Below are 12,399 nucleotides of genomic sequence, written 5' to 3' on the forward strand. Positions count from 1 at the left end.
TAGCAATGATATAGAATTGACAACAGTGTGCTTTTCAAAGTTGACCCAAGAAACATACAAGTCTAGAGACTACACTGTTCATAAATTTGAAGGGGCTGGATTAAAACTAACTGCTGGAATCAAGAAATAAATTATGTAAATCTAAGCTTTTGAGTCTGTGGAATGAGAAAAGAAAAAAAAGAAGCAGCAAGATCACAATACATGAAAGTATGAATGACTGCTGTTGTGAAAATGGTCCAAGCTCATCCCACACTATACAGAAGACACTCCAAAAGTCAGACAGTATTTGACTTTAAGGCTTTGCCTGCTGGACAGAGAATATGAGGACAAAAAGGAGAATATGTCCTCCTTTGGCTGGATGCCAGATAGCCCCACCTGAACTCTATATTTGCCTTTGGTGCAAAAATATCGGAATGAAGGAGCGCATTTGCATACCTAAGGTTAAACTGTATGTATGTTGAATTAAATTAATTTAAATGAATAAAACTAAACCTGGACAGAACTCAGACTGTGAAAGCAATAGGCTTTATCCATTTTATTAGGGATTAATTACATTAACAATAACAATTATAGAACTACAATCTTATATTGTAATAACAGTTAGTTAGTTACACAGCTTTGAAGGATTCATCGTATTTGGCAAAGCAAACAACGAAAGAGTTATACTCATGTAAATATTCACAACACTATTTAAATAAACTCTTTCATCCTGCCCACCAAACTACATAAGCAACTTTCTCCTTTTTATGCAACTCAGAATTCCTGAAGGAGCCTCAAATCTTATTTGCCTTCAAATGATCCATTAACATAGAGAGCAAGTGTTTGCACGTCTGTAATGTTGATTGTATTGGCACTCATATTGTGAGCTGCAATCTTCAGATACACAGTTCAGCTTTACGTTTCAAGCCAGCACAATTCAAGCCAGACTAAGTTTTGATTGACCACAAAAGGGAATAATGAATTTAATCCCAATAAACACATTATGAGACACAGAGCTTTCACAATTTAATTTTCACAAATATGTTACCTATAAGGAAAGTAATTGTTAAGACCAGTCTTCCATAAAGCTTTTACCATCTTCTTGATTTCAACAGAAAAAAACTAATCTTTGAGGATTGCAATCAGAGTTGGTATTCAGCCGGTTCAGACCAGTTCAGGTGAATCGGTAGCAGAAATTTTGAGTAGTTCAGAGAACCAGCAAATACCACCTCTGGCTGGCCCTGCCCTCCATCCCCTGCTGTTCCCTGTCCGATATTCCCTTGTTTTTTAGCTCAGCTGATTCGCATAGCAGAGCGGATTGTCACGCCTCAGCTGAGCTAAACAACAGCTCAGCTCACCAGCCCTGACACCGAGGGCAGTCTTTGAGTGCTGCGCATGTGTGCAAAGCACGCGTTAAGCAAAGCACGCTCTCACAGAACTGGTAGGAAAAGATTTGGAATCCCACCACTGCTTGCAATAAATGCTAAATTAGTAACCCAGAGATGAAGGGGAGACCTATCTATATCTGAGTCAGAAGAACTGAATGTGGGTAAAGCTAATTGGTAACAGTAAAAAAGTTGTTTAGTCTATGTTTTAGCTCTGAATAAGATTGTGGCCATATATTAAAATCTCTGAATGCTTAATAGAAAAGGAAATCCTACTGTATTCATTGGACCTGCTGGCAAATATGTATAGGATTCAGAATTAAGGCTGGTGCCATATTCAACAGCTATTGCCTGTATTATTGTTACTCTATTGCTGGAATTAGGATTTCAGTCTAGACAATACATATACTAATTTTTATCCCCCATACATTTTCAGTTCATTGATGAATAAATATTTTGTGCAGGACATATAGAATTGAGAATGTTAAAAAATAAGATATATGTGTTTTTCAATATATATACGTAAGCTCCAGCAATATGCAAGTTCCAACTATATTTTACATTCAAGGATTCATGATACATTTAGTATTCAGAAGATATTCTAAAAATCATGTACATTGTACACAGTTTCTTACTGAAATTCAATCTTTTCCCAAAGATGCACAAACCGGATCTTCTTTTTTAAAAATTACCATTTCCTCTGCAAGAGATCTACTGTTTTAAAGTGGTTTGTGGAACATTCACTATTAGACGAAAGCATGGGTTAGAAATCTAACCCACATAGGCTAATATCAGCGAGGATTTAGCCATTTCAGGATTGGAGAGTGAATGTCTTTTTCCTTCACAAAATCCTCTTCTACGGAATTACCATCGCCAGATCCCATGTCATTCTCTGAAAGTTTAAATGAGAAAAAAGGGAGATTAGTTTTTTTTTTAAATCAAGATGCGAATTTTTAACTAACTTTTTGTCTGAATCAAGAACTTTAAATATTATGTCCATTCGCAACACATTATGATGTTCTTTCATGCTGGCCACATGATGAGTGTCTCTCGGACAATACCGACTCCCTAGGCCAGTGATGGTGAACCTTTTTGGCACCGAGTGCCGAAAAAGGAGTGCATGCGCACACACGCGGCACCAAGTGCCAAAAAGGGAGCACACACATGAGCGCACTCATCAGGGCTGCAACCAGGAAGAAGAGCTGCCCAGGAGACATGCACACACCGAATAAGGTACTTCCAGTTTATGGCACTGCCACATGCACAAAGGCCAGCTGATCGTCGAATGTGCATGTGCGCCAGAAACCAGGAAGAGAAATGGGCGACGCCGCACGTGCCAGGCAACATGGCTCCGCATGCAACTTTGGGCACGCGTGCCATAGGTTCACCATCACAGCCCTCGGCTGAGAATCAGAGATGAGCACCATCCCGTTGAATGGTCTCAACTGGAGAGAGAAACTTTTAAACCAGTGGCCCCCAACCTTTTGGGCGCTAGGGACTGGTTTCATGGGGAAAGGGTTTTCTGCGGACTGGAAGGGGCATGGCTTTGTATATTGCCGGCATCCCGCGAATGAGGCTTCACTTGTTTGTGTGGCCTGGTCGCTGGCAACATTCGGTGTATAAGACACACTGCAATTTTCACCCACTTTTAGGGGGGGGGAGTGCGTCTTATACTCTGAAAAGTACAGTAATTAAGATAATCAAACATTTTTAATTGATTATGTGCCATCAAGTCATTGTTGACTTTTAAGTGTTTGTATCGATATGGTTATCTTGGTGAAAATATAGAACTGGTTTACTTATGCCTCCTCCTCCCACAGAGTATGAATTGATGCCTTTGCCAGTGTCAGTAAACTGACCATTTGCTTCCATCATCTTCCTAAATCACTGTCTCCATCATCTTCCATGATCATTTGCCTCCATCATCTTCCTAAATCACTGCTGCCAATTTAGATTTAGCAGGGCAAATGTGAGAGCCTTAACATCTTGGGTGACCCTGCTGGGAATATATACTTTTGGCATACGGTCCAGCATTCTTTGCTCATCCTCCTAGGAATATGCTGCTGCCATAATGGGGCAGCACAGCAGGAGTTGGGAGGTCAGGGGAATAATCAGGGAAGTAGTAATCATTCTTTGATTACAACAACAGTATTACTAAAGCACCATGCCTCATGCCTATTTAGTTTCAACAGTCTTCTCTGTGTGCATTTATTGAATTCTGAGCCAATAAATAATTACCGGGGTCAAATGTTTCTTGAAACAAAGCATCAGGGGATTGTCATCTACCAGGATAACAATGGGGTATGTATAATACGACTGTGATACACAACTCAATTAATTCAATACAATTTGCGAATGAGAATACCCTTGGCATGAACAAATCTTCAAATGCTTTATACCAGGGGTGTCAAACTCAATTTCATTGAGGGCCGCATCAGGGCTGTGGTTGACCTCGGTGGGGTGGGGGAGGCAACTGGGTGGGTATGGCCAACTGGGTGGGGGTGGGTATAGCCAACTGGGATGTTTCCTCTTTGCATTGGGTAGACTGGGCCATAGCTACGTTGGCCTGATCTTTCCTCTTTGAATTGGGTAGACCAGGAGGGTCCCGCACGCCAGATCTGACCACATTGTGGGCCATATCCGGCCCAAGGGCCTTGAGTTTAACACCCCTGCTTTATACCCTTAAGAAATATATGCAATTAGGTTTACCTGCAGATGGCAGTAATTTCCGTTGGTGGGGAGGTTTTGATGCAGCCAATTGGAAAAAAGAAAACTTTACACACTTCCCAGTTACTCTGTCACATATGCCAGATGGACAGCTGCAGGTTCTTAAACAATCCAACCCATAAGTACCATAAGGACACTCTGCAAGATAAAATATTAGAAAACAATAGACACATTACTATACTTTAAACTTTCGCTATATTGCAGAAGGTTTTGTTCTATGTCAGCATTTTGCAAGTCGCTATGAGTCTAAAAGATTCAGCAGCATGCAAATTTGATAATTAAACAATTAAGTAGAATGTTATGAGTACAACACTAAATATAGTTGCCTCTGCTCTCTTTACTGAATAGGCATGTATACCATGGAATTAAATCACAGAGAGTATGGCATTTCCTTTAAGAAATATGCAGAAGATTCACAATTCCAAACATACACAATTTTTACAAAGTAATCCATTATTTCACAATTATTTTTATTTTCAGTTTATTTAGTAAACCTCACTAGATTCAACAGCGTTCATTCTTGGATAGTATAAAATGTCACCTCTTCATTTAAGATCTCTTTCCCTCAAAAGAGTTTTTTGTCAGAAATACGGGATTGCAATTCCTGGAACTCCTAGGGACCAATCTTCCTAGGAATTATGAGAGTTGTGTTCCAACACAAGCGGAGAATGCCAAATGAGGAAGGCTTGTCTAAGGTTTTCATCATATAATAACATGAAAATTCATTATAGCAGTACTCATATATTTATCTTCCTACATTTCCAAGATTGCAAATAAATTATCTTTGTTCCTTGAAAAATTCTATGAATATGTTCTGTTCAACTGTATATATTTTTTTCACATCCAAGAGGTTAATCCCAGATTTCAGCCTTTTAAAATACAAATTTGGGAGGAGTGGATAAAGTTGGCTAGGTATAAAAATTGCTCGCATCAATCAGTACAAAGACTAGTGCTATTACCCACAATATTTGTCTATATTTTCTTTTCATTTGAAGGTTTGTTTGCACAGAGTGATGGTAGAACAATCCCACTCGACCGGAGACTGTATTAATATTGAAATAGCAGGGAAAAATAAATGAAGCTTGAGACAATAAACATATTCCTTGTTTTCATATGACATGTTCATGTGCAAATGCATATCATCTTCAAAAAAGATACATCCTTTCCTACAATGAGCTGGAAGGGGTTGGGTGTCATTTAATCCAATTTTTCCATGATGCCAAAATCTGTGGCTATAGCAATCTTTCCTCATCTCTAAGCAGCCACTTGCTTAAAACCCCTACAAGGAAGTATCTGTCACCTTTGAGGGGGGAAAAAGACAGCTTTTTTCATGGGTTTAAACTGTTGATACACCAAGGTAGTTTCCATAATGTTTAGCTAACACAAAATTAAGGGGCAATGACAAAGGGACATCTGGGTCATGACACACATTAAAAAGGGAAAGAGATTCATGGTTGCCATCTTAACATTCTCTCCTCATCCACACAGGTCCAATGGACGCCTGTGCTATTCATTTAAATATTTGAAGGAAAAAGTATTGCAATATTTACGAGAGCAATTTTTTAATAAAAAAAATCAGCTGAATGTAAATATGATTCAGACTGAGGGAGTTGGGAAAGTCTTGATAAATTATTATTTATCTAATGTATTATTATGGCCCTTGACGAACTAATTTAGCTACATTTGACTATGCTGCATTTCGACTTTGGAATGTAAGAAAGACAGAACTTTTTGCTCCACCTCAGGATCCAAAACGTATGTATTACAAAAATGTCTGTCATCCCCATTTAGTTGATTCTAGAAGTTCGATATGGCCTTCTGGAACTTCACCTTTTCTTCTAACAGATTATCCTTATTGTAGGAGTGTGAGGGTTTTTTTTTCCTCCTCAAGGCTAGAGAGCATGCCTAAAAAGCAATGATTAACCATGGCCTTTCCTTCTTACCTACAATGGTTATCTTGAATGCAGAAATAAAGACAGCCACTGGTAGATAGCAATTGATTTATTTTCTGTGTCTCTTTGCTCCCGTCTAGTGGTCACGTGGCTTTTTGCAGCTCAAACCTGACAATCCTATTGTTACTACTAGCCATGGTTTTGTTGATTTTGTTCTAGTAAAATTAAGTTATCCTTAATTGAGACTTTGCTCAATACTGGATCTTGTAAAAACAGTTATTTGATTTTATCTCTTTTATTCATTAAACATGAAACTCAGTCAACTGATCATTTAAAAATGTGTCACAAATACCATTGACTGGTGCTAATGGTTGATATGGGTTGCTGCCAGCGTCCTAGGTATCAGCCAAGTACATCATCATCATCATTATTAATTATTATTATCCTTCAGAAATCATGGGCGCTCCATCACTGGAGGTTTTTAAGAAAAAACTAGACAGCCATTTATTTAAAATAATATAAATTATCCTGCTTGAGCAGAGGGCTGGATTAGAACACCCCCAAAGTCCCTTTCAGTTCTATTTTATTCTAATATTCTAACTACTTTTAACAGCCTTGTGAGAGATTTAGGCTGGCTGTCAAAAGCATTCTTCTTGCATTGAGATTTGAATCAACATCTAAAATTGACATTTGAATCTAGATGGATCAAAAGTTTAATGGCTGCAACATGTATGGGCCTTTTCCAACATGCAAATTATTTAAACTAAACAATTCAATCAAGTTGTAGGAAAGTGTTAATTGCTTTAGTACACAGCAGTACATAACATATTAACCAACTTTTAGGTACTAATATAAGCAGGAAAGCAAGATATACTATCATCATCAACGTTGGTATTTTGAAGTTGGAAACTTGTAAAAAAAATATACAAAACATGCTATACTTTAAAGCAGGTTTATATAAGATGTAATGCAAGCTTACATCTTATATAACCAAAAATGATTATTTGAATAACAGAAATCTTTTTTTCCCCTTTGTTACTAATAGAAGAAGGACATATGGAGAAAGCCCCATGTTTGCAAGAGCTAATAATCTATTTACAGGTTATGTAAATAAATTATTTAGTTAAGACTGAACTGGATTTATCAATTTAGACAGTAGATAGAAAATTATATTCTGTCAGAGGAAAGGGGAGAGAGAAAGAATGTTCAGAATGTTTATTTTGGATAAGAGAAGCATCTCATTTTCTTATTTCCTATTGGCACTGATCTCATAGTTACATAAATTGTTCTTAACTGTCAAGAAAATATCTGTAAAGGCGTTCAAATGACTACAGTATATTTTGGAAGACTTCAGAACCTGGCAACTGAAGGATCCTTATTATCTCCCAGCGTATTTTAAAAGAGAAGGGGAATTTATCAACATTATTAATCCCCTAGTGGGAGTTTAAAATCTTCTTGGTAGCCTTGTTTACTTATTGAACAACAAAATGTGGGTTCAGAGATTGCTGTTCAGAGTTAGAAGCCCCTGAGATTTATTTTATCCATGTGCTTTTCCAGTTTTTATTTCGAATTCTGTATGCACTGGGCACCCGCCATGCTCTATCTTTATTTAGTTTGCTTTTGTAAGAATGGGATACCCCTTCTCTCTGCATGTTTGTCTTTCTTTCTTTCTTTCTTTCTTTCTTTCTTTCTTTCTTTCTTTCCTTCTTTCTTTTTTCTTTCTTCCTTCCTTCCTTCCTTCCTTTTTTCTTTCTTTCCCAAGTTAAAATAGACCAGCAATCTAAGGTGTTTCTTGGGTGACATACCACAAATGCTTTGAACACTTTTTTAAAAAAGTTCTCAAAGTTATCAAAATAGATTGATAATCAAACTAATTACTGAAGAAAATAATTCTCCAATAATTGTGTTTGGACATTAATGTTAAAAGTCGGCAGATACTTACCTGGGAGTAAACTGCATTGAATGCAGTAGGACACACTCCAAATGAACATCAGAAAAAGTAAGTTGTATTGCTATTTGTAAATAAATGATGTTACTGAAGTTATATCTGGAATAATTTGAAACTATTTATTTTGTCAGAATATTTAGCTTATCTTCTCCTTTCTTAAAAACCACCAAATCACTTCACTCACAGTACACCACTCCAACATCTAAATATGTAATATATTCACTCAAGAAGCCTGTTTGCAAAAAAAGTGTTTTCTATAAAATGACCAAGAAGTTTACTTAAGAAGTAATAACTGCAAATTTGAAGGAAAATTGAACACAGTCACCTAGAAGATATTCTCCAACAAATGTTTGCAAGATTATAGCCTCAACTAATCCAAAAGAGGCTATAGTCACTTTATTTATTTATTTATTTATTTATTTATTTATTTATTTATTTATTTATTTATTTATTTATTTGCACGTATTTACCAGTCTAACAGATTCCTATAGCTATATAGACACTTTAATTTATACTAACAAAAAAAGAAATGACCAGATTCCTTCTGACTTCTGTACAGGCATTTTTTGCCAGTTTGTTAGCCTTGCTCCAAATTAACTGGACCATTTCAATCTCACTGAAACTCAGCAGAAACTTCTTAATCAGCTAAGTCCCATATATCTGGACCTACACTTTTCTTTTAAAGTGTTCAAAGCATTTTTGGTACGTCACCAAAAAAAACATTTAGATTGCTGGTCTATTTTAACTTGGAAAAAAAAGAAAGAAAGAAAGAAAGAAAGAAAGAAAGAAAGAAAGAAAGAAAGAAAGAAAGAAAGAAAGAAAGAAAGAAAGAAAGAAGAAAAGGACTGCATACAAAATTACTTCAGTAGAAAGAAGAAAGTACATAGTTGTCTACATAGCATACTTGTATACAATGTGCAGCAGGCCTTTTTTTTTAACATGGGCAGCATTTTAAAAAATGGAATCCTCCTTCTGCAGCCTAACGTAGTCCACTCTGCTTTTTACATAATATATAGGTGAAAGCTTTAGACCAGGGGTTTCCAACCTTGGCAATTTAGCAACCTTGGCAAAGCTGGCTGGGGAATTCTGGAAGTTGAAGTCCCCCAGGCTTAAAGTTGCCAATGTTGGAGACCCCTAATTTAGACGATCTGAAGAGAAACCAGAGTATATCACCATATCTATGCTTTCCTTCTAAAGCTTATATCCATGTTATTAAATGCAGGTGTTATTCTCTTGATTGCAGCACATATAAAATATACATTATATATCTCTGGGAAAGAATATTGACCTAAGCACTTTTGAAATACTTTTATAAATCTCTCAGATAATATTTGCATATTGTTTCCCTACAGGTAATAGAGTGCCAATAGAATTAAGATTAAATGCTCAACTTCTTGGGTACTTTAGGCAATTCTTTTCCAGTCTGACAAGAAGAGAAACTCTGAACCATTTTACAGCCTCTGGTAAAATGAAGATACCTTTGCTAGGTATATGAATAGCATCAATAACTATCTTTTTCAATCACGGGTTAATTATCCTACTTCAAAATATTATATATATATATATATATTCTTACTTTTTCGTAGGTTTTATGAGTGTTTTTCTTTTAGCCAGGTTTTTCCTACGTAACCAAGATTTTTCTTAGTAACCAAGATAAACCTGGCTAAAAGAAAAACATATATATATATATATATATATATATATATATATATATATATATATATATATATATATATATATATATATATTGGAGCAATAGATATATATTGGAATAATTTTCAACAGCTATACATTGACCATTAATTGTCATGATCAATAATGTTATCCAATGACCATTCTTTACCTTTGCAGATACCAAACTCATCTCCAAAATCATCTTCTTCAGAAAAAAATTGGCACTTCAGTCCGGGCCCACATTTAACACCATCCATTCCTGCAACTGTCCGGTAGCAAGTTTCTCCCAGAGCTGCAGCACACACCCTACAACAGCCACAGTCATCCAATACAGTCCGCTTACAATGCTGCGGATTTTTACATTCACTGCTGTCGCAGGACTCCGGACAATCTACTGCATACTTGGCGCTCCAGGTAGCTCTGACATTCATGGGTACCAGAAGTAGAGTGAGCACCAGAAAACCGGTCATGGCTCCTGGTGTGATGAAAGCCCAATTCCACTGTCCGCAATGACAGGTTGCAAAAGTTCAGTCAGATGTCTTCTGTTCAGGGATGCAGGAGTGAAGAACCCAATGTGGAAGTTCTGAAGATCAGCTTACAAATTTTGGAGCTTTATACAGCCTCTTGCCCACAAGGCCTGCCGTCGTCAGTTTCCTCAATCTGTCCTCTTGCCAGCCTCCCTTGTTTTACTTTGCGAAATCCAGGATGAAGTTTGGATTAGCACGCTGCTACCATCCAGGAATTGAAAAGCCTGAGCTGATGTAATCTGTTATGTTTAGTTGGCTTGTTTTCCAGTGAGGACTGAAATTTTCTCACATCCGTCTCAAGTGCTCAAGGATGTCTGCCAGAAAAGTGCACAGGAATAAAAAGGGGTGGGGAAAGAGCGAGTAGGTTACATACCTTCTCTCAGGACAAGTGTAGTTCTCACATTGGCTCTGTATCTCTGCAAATCTTTACAAACATTTTGCACGAAAGGAACACCAAGCGTCAGGAAGAGAGATCATATATCTTAGTGTGTAGCTTCTGTCTCTATCCTTTTTCTCAACTGCAGCAGTAAACAATAGATAGTTACTTTAAAGTAGTCCTACCTCAACCTGGTGCCTCCAGATGTGTTGAAATCCCATAATCCCTAAACCAGCTAACAAGAGCAGCAGGATAGAGAAAACTGCTTTAAAGTTTGGCAACACTACTTTAAAAGCCAGAGAAAAGTATTCCTTGAAACAAAAAAGAATGACCCTGTCAATATTTAGATAGGTAGATTGCATTCAAAGACCAATGCCAAAGACAACAAAGAGAGGAGAGATGTCAGGGACCTGTGGTTTCATCTTTCCATACCTCAGATAGTTATCATTTTAGCATCTTTTAGATGATTAGCACTTTTCATACAATCCATGGATATTTATTTTGATTAGGCTGGAAGAAAACTAAATGAACCTTCCTTCAATAAATTTCCTGCCTTCCAACTTCATGCTAACAGATTTTCATGGGAGGAGATACCTAAGATTCCATTCAAGCTGTCAAAGCCAGTTCAAGAAAGGGCTCAATAAAATGCATGCAACTCTCAAAAAGAAATTGCTCAAGCAGTAAGTCCTCAGTGATTTCCAACCAGCAGTTTACATATTTTCTAGCTGTTAATCTGCAAGGTATTTCAAGGAGCTTTGAGAGTAATCATGATATGGACAAAGCAGGAGATGCAGATGAAGGAATGTGGTGATGTGGTCTTCTGGGTGCGCTTCAAGGTATTGGTTCTCACCTTTAAAGCTCTCCATGGCTTAGCACCCGGTTATTTACGAGACCACCTTCTGCCACCGATAACCTCCCACCGGCCAACTCGGTCCCACAGAGAGGGCCTCCTCAGGGTGCTGTCGGTCAAGCAATGTCGACTGACGACCCCCAGGGGGAGAACCTTCTCTGTGGGGGCACCCACCCTCTGGAACGAGCTACCCCCAGGAATACAACTAATCCCGGACCTCCGGACCTTCCGTCGAGCTTTGAAGACCTTCCTATTTCAGCAAACTGGGCTGGCTTAAAATTTTAATGGGTTATTTTAAGGGTAATGGGTTTTAATTTTTGGGAAGCCAATTTGATTTAATTCTGTTTTTAAATTATTTTAAATTTTATATTGTATGTATTTTAATTTTGGCTGTTCACCGCCCTGAGTCCTTCGGGAGAAGGGCGGTATACAAATTTAAACAATAAATAAATAAATAAATGTATCTAGAGGAATCTAAAGCAAATCACAATAAGACCACATGTATCCTAACAGCATAGCAGAAACAATATGAATTATGTGATGTCATTAAAATCATAACATTGAACATTATTTGACCCCTTGCCCATGTCATGGACACCCCAGCAAGTATCCTATTTTCAGAAAAGAATCTGTCAGATGAAGGCCTCTTCTATTTGAAGGGCTGCCAACTCCAAAGTTCATTGAGGGATAACATACATAAATATTATGTATCAGTAGTCAGCAGGCAAAATCAATATCCTCATTATTAGACCTAAAGATAAATTTCTATTTAAGATAACCATGATCATATTTACCTCATGCATATATAAATTAGCACAGACAAATCTTAGATAAACTTGTCCCTGTTCACTATTTGTAGTCTAACTGAATCCATAAGTGTTTTTTTGCAAATAGTCAACTTTGTAACACAAAACCACCATTCCTGCTCATCTGCCAAAGTGGCCTGCTAGAAGTCCTCCTTGCCATAACCACAATTTCATCTATTGCTCTTCTCGTGTTCAAAATTGCCAGCTAAGATTAACAGGATGGCACTCTTCCCAG

At 37.3% G+C, this 12,399-nt stretch overlaps 1 protein-coding gene across 1 annotated transcript; it reads right to left on the reverse strand.

The window, feature by feature from the left end:
- Positions 1–520: 520 nt before the first annotated feature.
- ESM1 (endothelial cell specific molecule 1) lies at positions 521–10,798 on the reverse strand. Its single transcript, XM_034440872.3, has 3 exons — positions 9,775–10,798; positions 4,074–4,229; positions 521–2,256 (listed from the first exon to the last, which is right to left on the reverse strand). Exons 1-3 carry the CDS (start codon positions 10,073–10,075, stop codon positions 2,156–2,158), a joined length of 558 nt encoding a protein of 185 aa, XP_034296763.2. The 5' UTR covers positions 10,076–10,798; the 3' UTR covers positions 521–2,155.
- Between the last annotated feature and the right edge of the window lie 1,601 nt (positions 10,799–12,399).

This window comes from Pantherophis guttatus, chromosome 2 (assembly GCF_059756535.1).
Source record: "Pantherophis guttatus breed Tessera chromosome 2, ASM5975653v1, whole genome shotgun sequence".
Lineage (NCBI taxonomy): Eukaryota > Metazoa > Chordata > Lepidosauria > Squamata > Colubridae > Pantherophis > Pantherophis guttatus.

Coding starts and splice junctions, on each gene's coding strand:
- ESM1 (XM_034440872.3), bottom strand. CDS start 10,075: ATGACCGGTTTTCTGGTGCTCACTCTACTTCTGGTACCCATGAATGTC. Junction 4,230..9,774: donor TGAGTTTGGTATCTGCAAAG/GTAAAGAATGGT, acceptor TTTATCTTGCAG/AGTGTCCTTATGGTACTTAT. Junction 2,257..4,073: donor GAAATTACTGCCATCTGCAG/GTAAACCTAATT, acceptor TTAAACTTTCAG/AGAATGACATGGGATCTGGC.